Raw genomic sequence first — 14,519 nt, forward strand, 5'->3', positions numbered from 1 at the left:
ATAACTACGAGACCGAAATAATACCGCAATGAAATAGTCTCTTCGCCAGCCTTTAATCAAAACTAATTTTGTGCGTGCGATAAATAAGAAAAAAAACATTTAATTAGAAATTCAACTGTGGAATAATTACTTCAACCACTTTAAGTTATCAAATTATTATTAATATAGCTTTCATTGAAACTCATCTTAATTTCAATTTTAAATGTTTAGACTTTTAAAAGGCTTAATAAATGATGAATTTGTAGCCAAAGTTATCCCCATAAATTAGTTATTATATCAAGGAAAAAATAATTACTTAAACCCCATCTTTTTACAACACCATTAAAGACGATTACCGAACTTAGTTGAAAATTATTATCATACAAAATTAAAAGTCCATTATGCAAAAGGATATTTTTGTTATTTTTCAACGTTAAGTTACTCTTATTGGCACTCAAATAATATTATTGATTTTGTATTAATAAAGTTTTTAAGTATACACGATTTTAAAATAAAACGTCTATACGAGTGTCTTAAGAATAAACTTTTTCAATAAAACGATAATGCAGGCGCCTGCCCTAATTAGGTATATCTTCTTTGAAAGTCCCTTTGTTGTTAATCCTGTTATTCAGAATATTTATTAATAAAAGAAAGCACACGTAATATCTATCCGTAACATAAATAAATACCCATAATTATTATTATGATTTCATTACAAAATGTTTTAAAGACTTTTCGTAATGGCATCACAAAGTACAACACTTTGCGCGAGTATTTTAAATTTATTCACCTTAACGTAAAATTTAAGTAAACCTTTAAAAGAATCACTAAGTGCACTAAAAATTATTTTTATTGAAATTGGGCCATTGGATATTCACAAAAAATACTTCAGAAAGCTATTTCAGAGTCCAAAAAGCAAAAGCAGAGACCCTTTAAAATTGATTTACTTTGAAAACTTCTTTATTAACCATTTAAATTAATTAACCTTTTTACATTGTTTGTTATTTTGTTTGTTTTCAGATATTTATCCAAATATTAATATGGCTGCTGTAAATTCTGTAAGTACGGATATTTTTGTTTTCTTAATTTGCATATACGTATATGTGTTTTAAACCACCATATTTTATTAATCAAAAAGAAGTTCAAGAAAAGAAAACACTAAAATACAAAAAATTTAAAAAACAAAATAAAGGTTGCCCATAAACAAGCATTTCCCAAATTAAATTGGTTTCATTTTGGTGTGAGAGGGAGCGGGAATTCGGGGACACAGAAAAAAAGAAAAAGAAAAGAAGAAAGCAATAGAAAGAGCTCAAAAAGCATAGCACAAGCCATAAACACAACTTGCCTCCATAAAATCATTAATAAGTTTGTTTGGGGGGCTGCTAGCTAGCTGGCTGGATGGCTGGCTGTTCTCTTTTTGGAATTCCTTGAATTTCGCTGGAGGGATTTTTCATTTCGAAACACAACACACAAGTCCCGGCACCGCCATTTTATGCTCCCTAATGAGTTGTTTCAGAATGTTTAAAATTCTGCTCGAAAATGGAAACATGTTTGTGTACATTATCTCTCAGATAAAATGATTGAATGTTCCTTCGGGATTGTCAGACGTTCGTTATGGCATAGTGAGTGAGCTTAAAAAACATCGACTTCACATCCACATCCTCGTACTCAATAAAAATTATCCTTGAGCTTCGCAACCCAAACCAGCAGCATCAGAGCGTGAAAGTAAATTTAAATACATAAGTTCTTCAAATTGAAGAACTTGGGTTTTTCTTCTCTTCGGTATTCTGTTTGTTGTTTTAAATTTTCTTCAATGGAAAGAATGAATTTAAATAGACAACTGTGTCGCATGATTTTGCTTTACTTTGAGAATGCTGAAATGAGAGTCTAATCAAAAATAAATAGACTGACTTATTATTATAACGATGGTTATATTCAAATGCTCGCACTTTGTCCGTCATCTAAAAGGTTTTTTGCATTCGTTCTTTATTTTGTAAGTCTAGTTTCTTTGCAGTGGGTCATCGTTAGTTCCTGAATATTTCGTTGGTATATCCCCAAATTATTGACAATGAAATGGAAAGGTTAAGAGAACCAGGGTCTAGTGGCTAACAACTCTTAATCTCTGATATGTGCGACTTATGTCAGAAATGGAGAAGACCTACAGTTTTTCTGCCAAATCTGAGCCACTAATTTAAGAAAGAACTTTTCATCGCAAGTAAGATTTGTCAATTTCTCCCAAAAGGCAGTACCTGTTTTAAAAAAAAATGTGGGTTACGCAAATAGGGATGGAACTCAAGACCTCTGGCATGACAGTGCTAAGTACTCACCACTGCGTCATGCCACAGGTGCTACAGTTTAAGCAAAATATTATTAGTTATAGATTAATGTAATCATCCGATTTGTCTAGCAATTGTACTCTAAGAACGTTGTTAATCTAATAAGCTTTGAACACATTAGACTTAAGAGTTAATTCTAAATACTTTTAGTATGGGTGTTGTACCTAACCAAACTCGGCAGACATTTAATTTGAAAATATTTAAAATAATTCATACTTTCATTCATTTTATACAACTTTACACCAAATAGGGAAACAAACTATAATATTCTAAATAGAAGGTCGTCAAACTTTTTTTTGATAATTCAACAGAGTTAAAAAAGAAGAACCTTATTAATCTTTGATATTCATTTTAAATTTTTGATACAAATACAGAAATAAATACTCATAAGGTTTTTTTTCGAGCTCCTATTGCCATATTTTTCTTCAGCAACAAAAAATAGATAAAAGCAAATTCAAGTTCTAAATCAACAGTTTTATTTGTTCAGGGAAGTGAGGGTAGAGGAATAGTCATTTAAGTGCTCTCATAATTGCTTCTTGAATTTCATATAAGAACTTTAAGTTTTTTTCATCGAAAATCGTAAAATTTCAAGACCCAAAAAACCAAAACTAACGAAACTCAAAACTAAACACAGAATTCCAATGTCCAGAACATATTAATTTATTGTTCATATATATATTCAACATCTTATTTCCTATGCAACCACGTTTTGAAGCATGGAGCTTATAAAAAGTTTGACATTTTTAAGAATTACTATTCTCAAATTGAATTGGTATTCGATACCTCATTATTATGCTAACAGCATACAAAAGAATTCATCTTAAGAAGAATAGAAGGGGTTTTTGATAAATTCAAATTTACCAAATCGATAGATAAAGCTTGCACAACAAAAATGTGATAGTCATTTGCCAACACGGAAGAAGTTTCATTGCAATGTGATCAGAGCTGCCAGACGTGATACTCAAACAACTGCAAGATTTTCTCAGTTACTTTTATCCGTTAAAAAAAAAAACAAATATTCTTGTGAATAAATAAATAAACTTCAAACATTCGATAAATATCAACAAAATTAGGAATGTTATCACAAGATATCAAACTTGAAACCTTATATGTATCATAGGAACCACTTTAAAATGCCAACATGGCAACAATGAATTTGAATTTTATTGAGTTGAATTACCTTATACAAACGGAACGCACGGTGTCAATTTAACTACCAAAAATATGACAATCACTTGTCACCTTAGCTGATTCCACCCACAGTTTATTTTAGGGAAAAAATTGTGTACGATTTTTAAAGAATATTTTGATCAGCTATCCACGTTTGGTGTCGTGGTCAAATCCTTTTGCACTGTTAAATCCTGGTATAGTGGACAAGATTCTGGGTTAGTTCTCCTTAAAGACAAAGTTCGTGAATGTCTTCCAAAGTCAGGTAACAAACCGGGAGATAGGAACTACCCGTATTATTAGTATGCCAAACATTAATAACGTAATGCATTAACACTTATTTGTGATAATGTTCACTCACTCAAAAAAAGACTAGTGTCATTGGTACATTTCCTTGCTCAAAAAATCACTGGTGGTGGCTCGAAAGACCTGTAAAATATTGACACCAATGAATCATAAATCTATGCCATTGAATAGCACAGTTTGCTGTTGATCCGGTACTACCAGAGAGTGTTTTAAGTCCTCCTGTTCTTAAAAGAGCGAATGGGACAAAACTTCTTTCGCACTCGTTCAGATGCAAAAGTACTGAAAGACATTGACATACACAAATCCACAGCCGGAAAAAATCCGCCTATCATTCTGAATAGGTGTTCTTCAACGCTAGTAAAACCACTGCGTTAAGCTTTTCCATCTTTTCATCTCTATAGGCCTCTTTGAGAGTGGATGGAAAAAAGTATTTATCCAACCTGGCGAATCTTTCTCCACTCAAACTATCATCCAATAGCGCTTAAATCCCTTCTTTGCAATGTCTTGAAAACGTTAATTAACTATCACCTTAAGAAATATCTCGAAAACCGAAAGGTTCTAATGACCGGCAGTGTGACTTTTGTTGTAATATGTCCACTGGTGATCTCATGGTTTATCTCACCGAACAGCAAAACAATTCTTTACATCGTTTTGGAGAAAGTAAGATTATTGCACTTGACATTTCAAAGGCATTTGATAGAGTTTGGCATCTTGCTCTTTTATCGAAAATGTGTGCTTTTAGTATTGGTAAATCTCTTCTTCTTTGGATTAGAATCTACCTTTCGAACAGTTCAATACAAGTTGTATTGAATGGTTTCAAGTCTTAAACTCATAAAATAAATTCTGGGGTACCCCAGGGCTCCATTTTGTCTCCCACTCTCTTCCTTATATTCATAAACGATCTCTCGTCTGCGTATCTGCTGAAGATCTTTAAGCTCACTTCATGCTCCTTCTTTCCAACAATTCTAATTTAATGTTCTCCTACGCTGAACCATTAAGTGTTGACGACACATTATCAATTGAGGAAATACAAGCTGTGTATGAGTTTTCAAAAATGCTTTAACAATCTTCAAATTTTGTTTAACAAAATTTTTTTCACAGGTGAAATCCACTCTTCTTTTAAAAAGTCTGTAATATTTCCTATTCACAAAAAATGACCTTTTGAAGTTTTGGAAAATTACAGAGGAATTTCTTTTATGAATGTAATATCGAAAATATTCTGTGGCGTTGTTGTAGGGAAACTTTAAAGGTGGGTCGAACGGAAAAATATTCTATCTGACTTACAAGCTGGCTTCAGGAAAAATTATTCAAACATTGATCAGATATTTACTCTGTCATTCATTGTCAAAGCGTTTCATGCCAGGAACAAAAAAGTTTACTCATTTTTTGTTGACTTTAAAGCTGCCTTCGACCTGGTTAGCAGAAATGCGCTCTTCTATAAGCTCTCACAACTTAGCATATCTTCCAAGTTCATTAGACTGATCAAAAATTATGGTGTTTGCGCCATATGCAAGAGTTCACAATGAAAGGCAATGGACTTATGATGGTCATTTTCTATAAATAGCTAAAGGGGCCAAGTATTTGGGAGTTAAACTAAATCCGGCTTTAAATATCAACAAATACCTAAAATATCGTGAAAAAATGTGTTTTCCAACAAAAGAATAATTTTATCTGTAAAATATAAGATATTCAATGCAGTAGTTAAATCAACTCTTTGCTATGCTTCTCAAGTTTGGGGATTTTGAGAAATTCCATAAGAATTTCATAAAAAAGCTCTTCAATCTACCCCAAAATACGCCTTGTTACGCTATATACTTGGAAACCGGACCAAAACTCTTGAAAAATACACTCAAGTCACTGGCTGATTTCATAATAAAGGTATACTGTCATTATGAGGCATCAAGGCTTTCAAAAAAAACTAGTTTTGTATGAGGTGAGGAATAAGGACTGGTGGTATAAAAGATGGCAATCTATTGGCAAAGCTTGTGGGGAAACCTTTCATATTGATGTGAACAACCAACGTAATTTGAAAGACCATCTCTACCGCCACTGGAGTACCCGTGGCATGATGGTTAGTGCGTTGGACTGTCATGCAAGGGGTCTTGGGTTCAATCCCTGCCTGTGCCACCTTAATTTAAAAAAAAAAATAATTTTCGCGGGTACTGCCTCTTGCAAGGAATTGACAAATCCTTCAAGAGTAATTCTTGTCATGAAAAAGTGCTTTCTCAAACTAGCCGTTCGGATTCGGCTGAAAATTGTAGGTCCTTTCCATTCCTGACAATAGTACTCGCACACAGGAATGGTTCAGAGTTGTAAGTCACTAGGCCCTGGTTCACAACGGACTGTTGCGCCACACCATTTGATTTGATTTGATCTCTACCGCATTATTCAGAAAAGCGAAGACTCTATAAGAGTTATCTTCATCGTAAGGCTCGGAATTCTGAGAGTAGAATTTTATACAGTCAGCTTGATCTTAATCTAAACAAGAAAAACTACTTTCACGACTCACTTAGCTATGATGAAATATCCGTGATATTCAAAGCAAGGTGTGAGTTCCTTTCCTTAAATGGTAACCCTTATAATAAAAGCTTTAATCAATTCTGTAACCTTAAATCGAAATCATATCATAAGTATATTTCCACTATTAAAAGCGCAAAGGCAAATTTTCTTTGGAAAAAAATCATTAACTATTCAGAAAACTATCCAACTTCCAAACGAGTGTGACTGGAAAGGCCTAAGCAATTTCTTAAACACAGTTTACAAGTATTGGATATTATTAATATCACAATACGTTTGAAACTTTAGTTCTTTTTTTGATGATTATTGAAAATTTAATTAAATTTTAAAATAAATATTTATAAACTTGTCAACCAAGCTGACAACTTAGCCATAACTCTTAAATTCATAATTTGTGTTATATGTTTTATATTGAAATGTATCCCAGATCCTAAGGATTTCTCCGACTGTACAAGACTTGTAATTAACAAAGCCTTAATTTGTCGAGAACTTAAATACAACTCACATATTTTTGCAGGTGTCCCTAAAACAAGTTTAAGTCAACATTTACATCAGTCGAACATTGCCGCAATGTTTCAATGTTTTATTGTTTATATATTTTTGATATTTAAACAAACAATATTCTGTCGAATTAGCCAGTTTTTTCCCCCTCCCCTCAAACAATTCAGCCGTAATACTCGCACTTTTAGGAATGCTCATCAGTTTACGGCACTGTGTTTTAACGTAAACATGTTAAGGGGTTTTATAACCCCTTGAGTGCCTGTACATTATAAAACAAAAATAAAGATGACATCTTGGATGTTTCCAAGTGAACTAAATCCAACAAAAGTTGTGCTTTCTTGAAGCACTTTCATAACTTCTCGAAATATTATGCAAAAATTTGTTTGCAATCCTTTGTTAATATGCCCAACAAAAAAATAGAATGGGTTGATAATTCTTCATTAAAAAAATAAAAGCCTCTAAAATCAGTTGAAATACATGAATTTTCTAAGACTTAAACTTGACTTGATCCTTAATCTTCCATATGATTTTATGTGGCACCCCGTTAACCACAGTAATATTTTAAAATTCATACAATAATAATATCAACTTTCAAATGTTGTGTTTTCTAACTTCAGTAATTGAATACCATTTCAAGTCTTCTTCCTATTTCGCCCTAGAAATAGGTCTTTATTAGTTCAATAATAAAAACAATAAATCTCTCAATTATCAAATAGGCTATTAGCTCATCTTGTACAACACTCAACATTCATTCATTTGACCTGATAGAGCGATAAATCTTTCAAACACATAATAAATTTTTATTTAAATTAGGTGTTTTTTTTTAATTTAATTTCACGCTATAAATAACTTCGTTCCGATTCGAATTCTAAAATCAAAGAATTAATATATTGGAACACTTAGTTTCCTTTAATTTTATTTTCCAAACAGAGAAGAAATGCGACAGTTTTTTAATATGTCTGAAATGTGCATCGAGTTGAACATACTTGAACTTAGAGGTAGGGCTGTAAAATGAAGCCCAACTTTTAATAGTATAATGTTTCGGTCTTCCCAAAATCAATACATTTCTGTCTTTTCACGTTAGCTGCGGTATCGATCTTCCTGTTCTTAAAAAGCTTAATCGAGTATAGATATCGGGTATATTTCTAGGGAAAACCTTGATTTGTAAAGTCTTGGCATTATATTTCTTGGGTCATATTAAAAATGAAGTGGGTTGATCGCCGATCCCGACATAAAATTTGAAAATTTATGACTTGACATATAGAGCAAGAAATGTTAGTTTGATATCCGTGTTTCTAGTTATATAGCTCCGAAATCGACCTATAACAGAACACAAATAAAATCTGAACCATTTAAAATCAGAGGAAGTTTTCTAATAGTTCAGAAGATTTTAAATCAATCGGAATCTTAACCTTCAGAAGAATTATATAAATAATAGCTTGACAGGTAGACAAGAAACCAAAATCATACTTTTTAATATTAAAAATAAAATTGTATGCACGATTATTTACTTGATATCCTTATTCCATTATTGTTCATTAAATATATATAAATTATTTTGTAATTGTTCAGATCTCGAATTATTGACAATTTCTCCTGGCAACACTATGCCTGTGGACTTTATGAATATGAATGCAAATCTTATTTTTAAAATATTTTATGAATGCATATATTTTATGAATTGCACTTCTTTATGGAAGGATTTATAAATTTACACACAACCTATTAACAAAAACAAAACTATGTTTTTTAAAATTGTGTTTATTCATTACTTATATATTTATGATCGATGGTTTTTGTGTTGGTTTTATTTTTTGATTTTATATAAACCCAATACCTGTCCTATAGAATCTATGGATTGGTACCTTATTCACATTGGAAAACGTGCAAGGACCTTTCTTTTATATAAAACCGCAATAAATTAAAATCTATCCACGTACCACTGATTTTCAATAGAAAGAAAATTGCGAATAGGTCAGCGATAAATTTACGAGAATTACTTCAATACCTTTGTGCATATGTATAGACATACATTTATATGTACACCTTTACCAATACTTAAACATATTATTCCCTAGGGCGGTTTTATTTGTTAAAGAAATAAAATGCACATAAAGGTGATTCCGTCATCAAATAAGAATATTATGACGGTATATACACTACACGTACATATACACAGGGTGGGTCGAAAGTGACTTCCTAGCTTATATGTTCCAATGTTTTAATCCATCGTCAGGATAATGATGAGTTGTCAAAAATGTCCGTTATTAGTGCCATTTTGTCACGAGCATTGTAACAGTAGCTCTATCCGTTTTAAATCACAGCTCAAGGCTATCAGTAATCGTTGGTAGTCAAGACTGTTGTTGACCAATTACAATCTAACATTTATAGTTACAATATTGGCGGCATGGTCTTAAAGGAAAAATGATCCAATAATTTTGTCTGAACTTAAACGAATTCCCACAGTTAAATCAATCTTAGGGCAGGATTAAATAATAAAATTCACTAATTTTGGTCCTAGTAGTTAATTTTCTCATAGTTTCTTTTATAAGCACCTTTAAAAGAATTTTAAACACATAAGCTCTCGAACTTTTGACACACCCTGTATATATGTTGGTTTATATTTACTCGTACTTGTAGCTACATTCCTCATACATACATACATAGATAAATACCAGTGTAGTTATACACGAAGGACAAGTGAATACACGTGTATAGATAATGAAATACCCTGCAGGACATAAATGGATCCATAACGAATGTGACACAATCATCATTCTGATAGTCAGGTCACGTACGTTTAAACAGTTTAGCGTAACGATGACTTTATCAGTGCTGGCAGGCATGAGTCCAGTGGATGGAATATGTATTATTAGCTCCATTTATGGGTCAAATTTCTTTTATGTACATCCATATGCAGGATACATAAGTTTATTTGCCTAGGTTTCAAATCGTGACGTGGTAGTGTAAGATCCCATTGGGAAAGTTAAGTAGGTAAACCAAAAAAAAAAAAATGTCCCTCTTTTAGTTCCTGCTTTACATATATATATTATGTATACATTTTGAGTGCTTTACGTGAATGAGGATTTTTAGTATTTCTATAACTTACTCATGATCCTTAGATGCATAAGTTGCATACTAAATATTAAAATCGAATTAAAGTTCACAAACTGAATTTTACTTTAATTTCATTTTTTTTTATATCTACAACATTGATTGATTTTAGATGAATACAAATTTTAAATTAATATTATTTGAATTTTTAATATTAGTTGAATTTTTAAAATGAATTTTCAAAACAAATGATAATTCATTTCTAGATGTTAAGTTGGTAACGCTGGCATTTGTCATCTTTCACGCTTAGCTGTCATTTGAAGTGTCATAATATTAATTGGTTGTTTACAATTTACAATTTACAAATTATTTTTAAAGGCCGAAGTTGAAACCCAAATTATTTGGAAATTACTGTTTTCTTTTTATTACGATAATATTGGAATGATTAAATAAAGTATGGAACAAAATATCGGTAATGTCCGCCGCGACCTCGGCAGCACACCTCTTGCCGATGGTCCAAATTTTCGATGATGTTGAGACATAATTGAGGTACTATTCTGGTAACGTACCGAATTATCTCATGATTAAGTTCTTGAATTGGTGCTGGTATATCGACTTACATCCTTTCTTTCAAATAGCTCCAAGGAAAGAAACCGAACGGTATCATTTCACATGATCACATGAGATAACAAGTCCATTAAATTTGTTGCTCAAATGAGCCATTGTTTCGTTACCTGTGTGCCAAGTGGGACTCTCCTGTTGATACCATGTCTCGCCCACATCCATAGCTTCCAATTCGGATTATAACAAGTTAGTTACCATCTCGCAAAAGCAAACAACATTCACAGTTACTGCCTTACGGGCTTCATTTTGAAAAAATACGGTCCGATGATGGCGCCGGCCCATAAACGGCATTAAGCAGTCATTCTTTGTTGGAACATTGGCTTTTCGGCAATCATTTATGGCTTACCATCGGCCCAGTACCCGTGGAGTGATGGTTAGTACTATGGACTTTCATGCCAAAGGTCTGGAATTCGATCCCTGTCTTTGCTATCTAAAGTTTTTCCACGTATACTGCCTTTTACTAGGAATTGACAAATTCTCCGAGAGTAATTCTTGTCATGAAAAGCGCTTTCTCAAATTTGACGTTCGGACTCAGCTTAAAACTGTAGGTCCCCGTCATCCCTGACAGCAGTACTCACAAGCAGGAATGGTTAAGAGTTGTAAGTCACTAGGCCTTAGTTCTCAAGGGATTGTTGCGCCACCCAATTTATTTATTTCCCAAACGCTGTAATTTTGTTTAATGACGAATCCACTGAGGTGAAAATTTTGCCTCATCATTGAAGATGATTTTCTTCGAAAATTAGTCAAGAGACTTTAGTTCTTGAATTTTTAAAATGAATTTTCAAAACAAATGATAATTCATTTCTAGATGTTAAGTTGGTAGCGCTGGCATTTGACATCTTTCACGCTCAGCTGTCATTTGTAGTGTCATAATATTTATTGAATGTTTATCATTTACGGTTGAAACTCAAATTATTTAGAAAATTACTATCTTTTTTTTATTATGATAATATTGGTATGATTAAATAAAGTATGGAACAAAATATCGATGATGTTGAGACATAATTGAGGTACTATTCTGGTAAAGTGTCAAATTACCTCATGATTTAGCTATTGAATTGTTGCTGGCTTATCGACTAACACCTTTTCTTTCAAATAACCCAAAAGAAAGAAGCCCAACGGTATCATTTCGCATGACCCTGGCGGCCAATTGACACCGCCACCACGTGAGATAACACGTTCATTGAATTTGTCGCTCAAAAGAGCCATTTCCTGTGTTTTGTTGTAAAATCTATTAATAGTAAAGTAGGATTTTACATGAATAACAAAAACAATATCGGCAGTATGAATAATAGCGATAAAAGTTAAAGTACAATCTTACTATGGATGGGGTTTTGACATTTATACGAGTCTAGAATGGATCTTATGTGATTTCGTTCTCAAATATTAGTACGATTGATATTGCATTTGTATCTCGATGGCTGTGTTCGTTGAGTAGTTGTGCATTTGGAATTACGTGTTTTCCATTGGGGAAAAAATCAATCTGTTACTGTTGATATTATTTAGTTTTGTTAATGAAAATGGACTAACTTATTTTGCAAAAGAAAACAATAGAAAAGATATTTTAGTTTTGCTATGTTTCCACCAAAGGTTTATATCAGTCTAAATTAAAGAAATTTTTTGTTGTTTCCACCGCACATAAGAAGATTTAGAAATGATCAAGTTTGACAGCACTTTCTAAAATGAAAATAGTTTTTTGATGTTTTTGATGATGGTGAAGAGCAAGTGAGATAGTTTGATTAGTGTTAAACAATGAAGAACTGAATAGTTCAGCGCAATATGAGAATTTGCTACCTGCTCCATGTGCAACTTTTTTTAAATTTGATTTAAACAAAACTATATTTTTTGTACACAAACATGCACATAAACAGACCATAATGCATTACCTGTAAAACTTACTCCTCCACAAATGTTTTTTTTGACTCAAGTCCAATCCCCGACTACAATCAAGCTCATTCCAACTCGATTAAGATATATACAAAATAAAGTCGAGCTTCAAACTCGCTTCGTTTGGTTAAAACTTTGAAATTTACTTTTTTCTATAAAAAAATTTTAATTTCCATATGTTTTCTAACAATATCTTCTTAAAAATTGTCCATTTTATTAGTTTTAGCTAGTTTTTTTTCTGAAGTTAATTTTAAATTTTGATTTTCACAACACTTTCTCCTATTTGTGTTTTTTTTAATTATTATTCTGGCAGGTCTTCTTTCAGTTGGACTAATTTTTAAATAAAAAAATCTGGCTACTGCCGATGGGGTTTCTTGATAGTTTTACACTATACTATTTATATTATTTCGTTACCTGTGTGCCAAGTGGCACTGTCATGTTGAAACCTTGTATTGCCTACATCTAATTTGGGCTATAAGTTAGTTAGCATCTCACGAAAGCAAACACCATTCTAAGTAACTGCCTGACCGGCCTCACCCTTTGTCATTTTAATTTTTTTCACAGGTACTGTCTTTTGCGAGGAGTTGACAAATTCTCAAATTAGACGTTCGGATTCGGCTTAAAACTGTAGGTGCCCTCCATCCCTGACAACAGTATTCGCAAACAGGAATGATTGAGAGTTGTAAGTAATTAGGCCCTAGTTTTCAACGGACTGTTGCCCCATTCAATTTATTTATTTATTGGACAAATGCTGTAATTTTGTTTAATGACGAATCCAATGAGGTGAAAATGTTGCCTAATCATTGAAAATCATTTTCTTCGAAAATTAACCATCCACTGTTGCCATTTCTTACCACCCACCATTGTTGTGACCAATGATTAGTCTTAATGTAGTCAAGATGCTTTAGTTCTTGAGTCAATTGAACCTTGAGAGAGTGAAATTGTTTGGCACGAAGAAGAGTTGCGGTGGTCGGCTCTTCAGCTGCACTATCACGAATAGCAGCAATACAAGAATGCTATGCTGTTTTCACATCTCTTACAGAGCCAGTTTGCACAAAGTTTTCCGATTATACGCACATTTCGTAGATTCAATTGACTAGAGAAATCATGAAGTACACAATATGCATTTTGACTTGAACGCTCATTTTCAAAATAACACTGCGTTTGTCGATTGTGCATCATTTCATGGTTCAAAAAAGAAATGCAGACAAAAACTTAACGCAAAGGTATGGTTCACATTAAAGACCGGACCTTAAAAATGTAACCACCCTTTACATTAAAATTATTAAATATTACTTAAAAGGTTTAGTTCATCATTGTTATGCCAGCTTAATGTCTCGATTTTCAGTATATGCGACGATTAAAGATCATGACTCGGAAGATATATTGTTCGTATAAAACGGGGCTACAAGTGACAAGTGTAGGTATAGAGAGGTGCATTAGTTGGTATATGAATAATTGAATAATTATAATTAAGCCTTTAATGGAAAACTAAACACTTTCAATTTTAATGTCACAAAAGTTAAAAAAATATATTTAGCAAGTTGATAACGATGAAAAGTAAAATTAAATAAATACAAATCTATTTTGACTAACATAAAAAACCTTATTTTTAGAATTTATAGTGAAAACCCATTTCGGAAGAATTTCCAAGAAGAACGAAGTTTAACATTAAAAATATTAATTTATTTGCAACAATTATTTAAATCTGTTTTTAACCGAATCTTAAAAGCTTTTTTGGAAAATAGATTTATCTGTTTTTTAAACTTTTAGTATTACATCGAGAACTCTAATTATCGAAGATATAATCTGTAATAATATAAATGAGTTCCCATAAAATCAATGATTCGGTGTGCAAACGACACAATAAAATAAATGTTGTGAATGATTGTTGTGTTCAATATTGTAAATAAAAAGTAAATGTAGATATTCATGATAATGTTATATACAGGAATACACTTTTTTAGTAACTGTACTCATTCTATTAATGTGTAAAATCAAAGCGTTGAATTTAATCACAATCGATAAGGAATTCTACAGTAATATGTAGTTCAGGCTATGGAATTATAAAAATCATATGAAGAACCCAGTTTTTTAAACGTAATTTAAAGTTGGAAAATGTTTCACTTCTTTAAATCAACTTAAACT

The 14,519-nt window shown here is 32.2% G+C and overlaps 1 protein-coding gene across 6 annotated transcripts in view; it reads left to right on the plus strand.

The window, feature by feature from the left end:
• Positions 1 to 14,519, plus strand: part of LOC129938832 (uncharacterized) — a 124,220-nt gene that overhangs the window by 59,291 nt on the left and 50,410 nt on the right. For all 6 annotated transcript variants that reach the window (XM_056046625.1, XM_056046624.1, XM_056046621.1 and 3 more), the window contains one exon: positions 1,000 to 1,037. Coding sequence is in view for 4 of the 6 variants with exons in the window: in XM_056046621.1 (XP_055902596.1) it covers positions 1,000 to 1,037 (38 nt within the window). In the remaining 2 variants the exon portion in view is untranslated. The remainder of the gene's footprint in view (positions 1 to 999; positions 1,038 to 14,519) is intronic.

The sequence above is a fragment of the Eupeodes corollae genome, chromosome 1, assembly GCF_945859685.1.
Source record: "Eupeodes corollae chromosome 1, idEupCoro1.1, whole genome shotgun sequence".
NCBI lineage: Eukaryota > Metazoa > Arthropoda > Insecta > Diptera > Syrphidae > Eupeodes > Eupeodes corollae.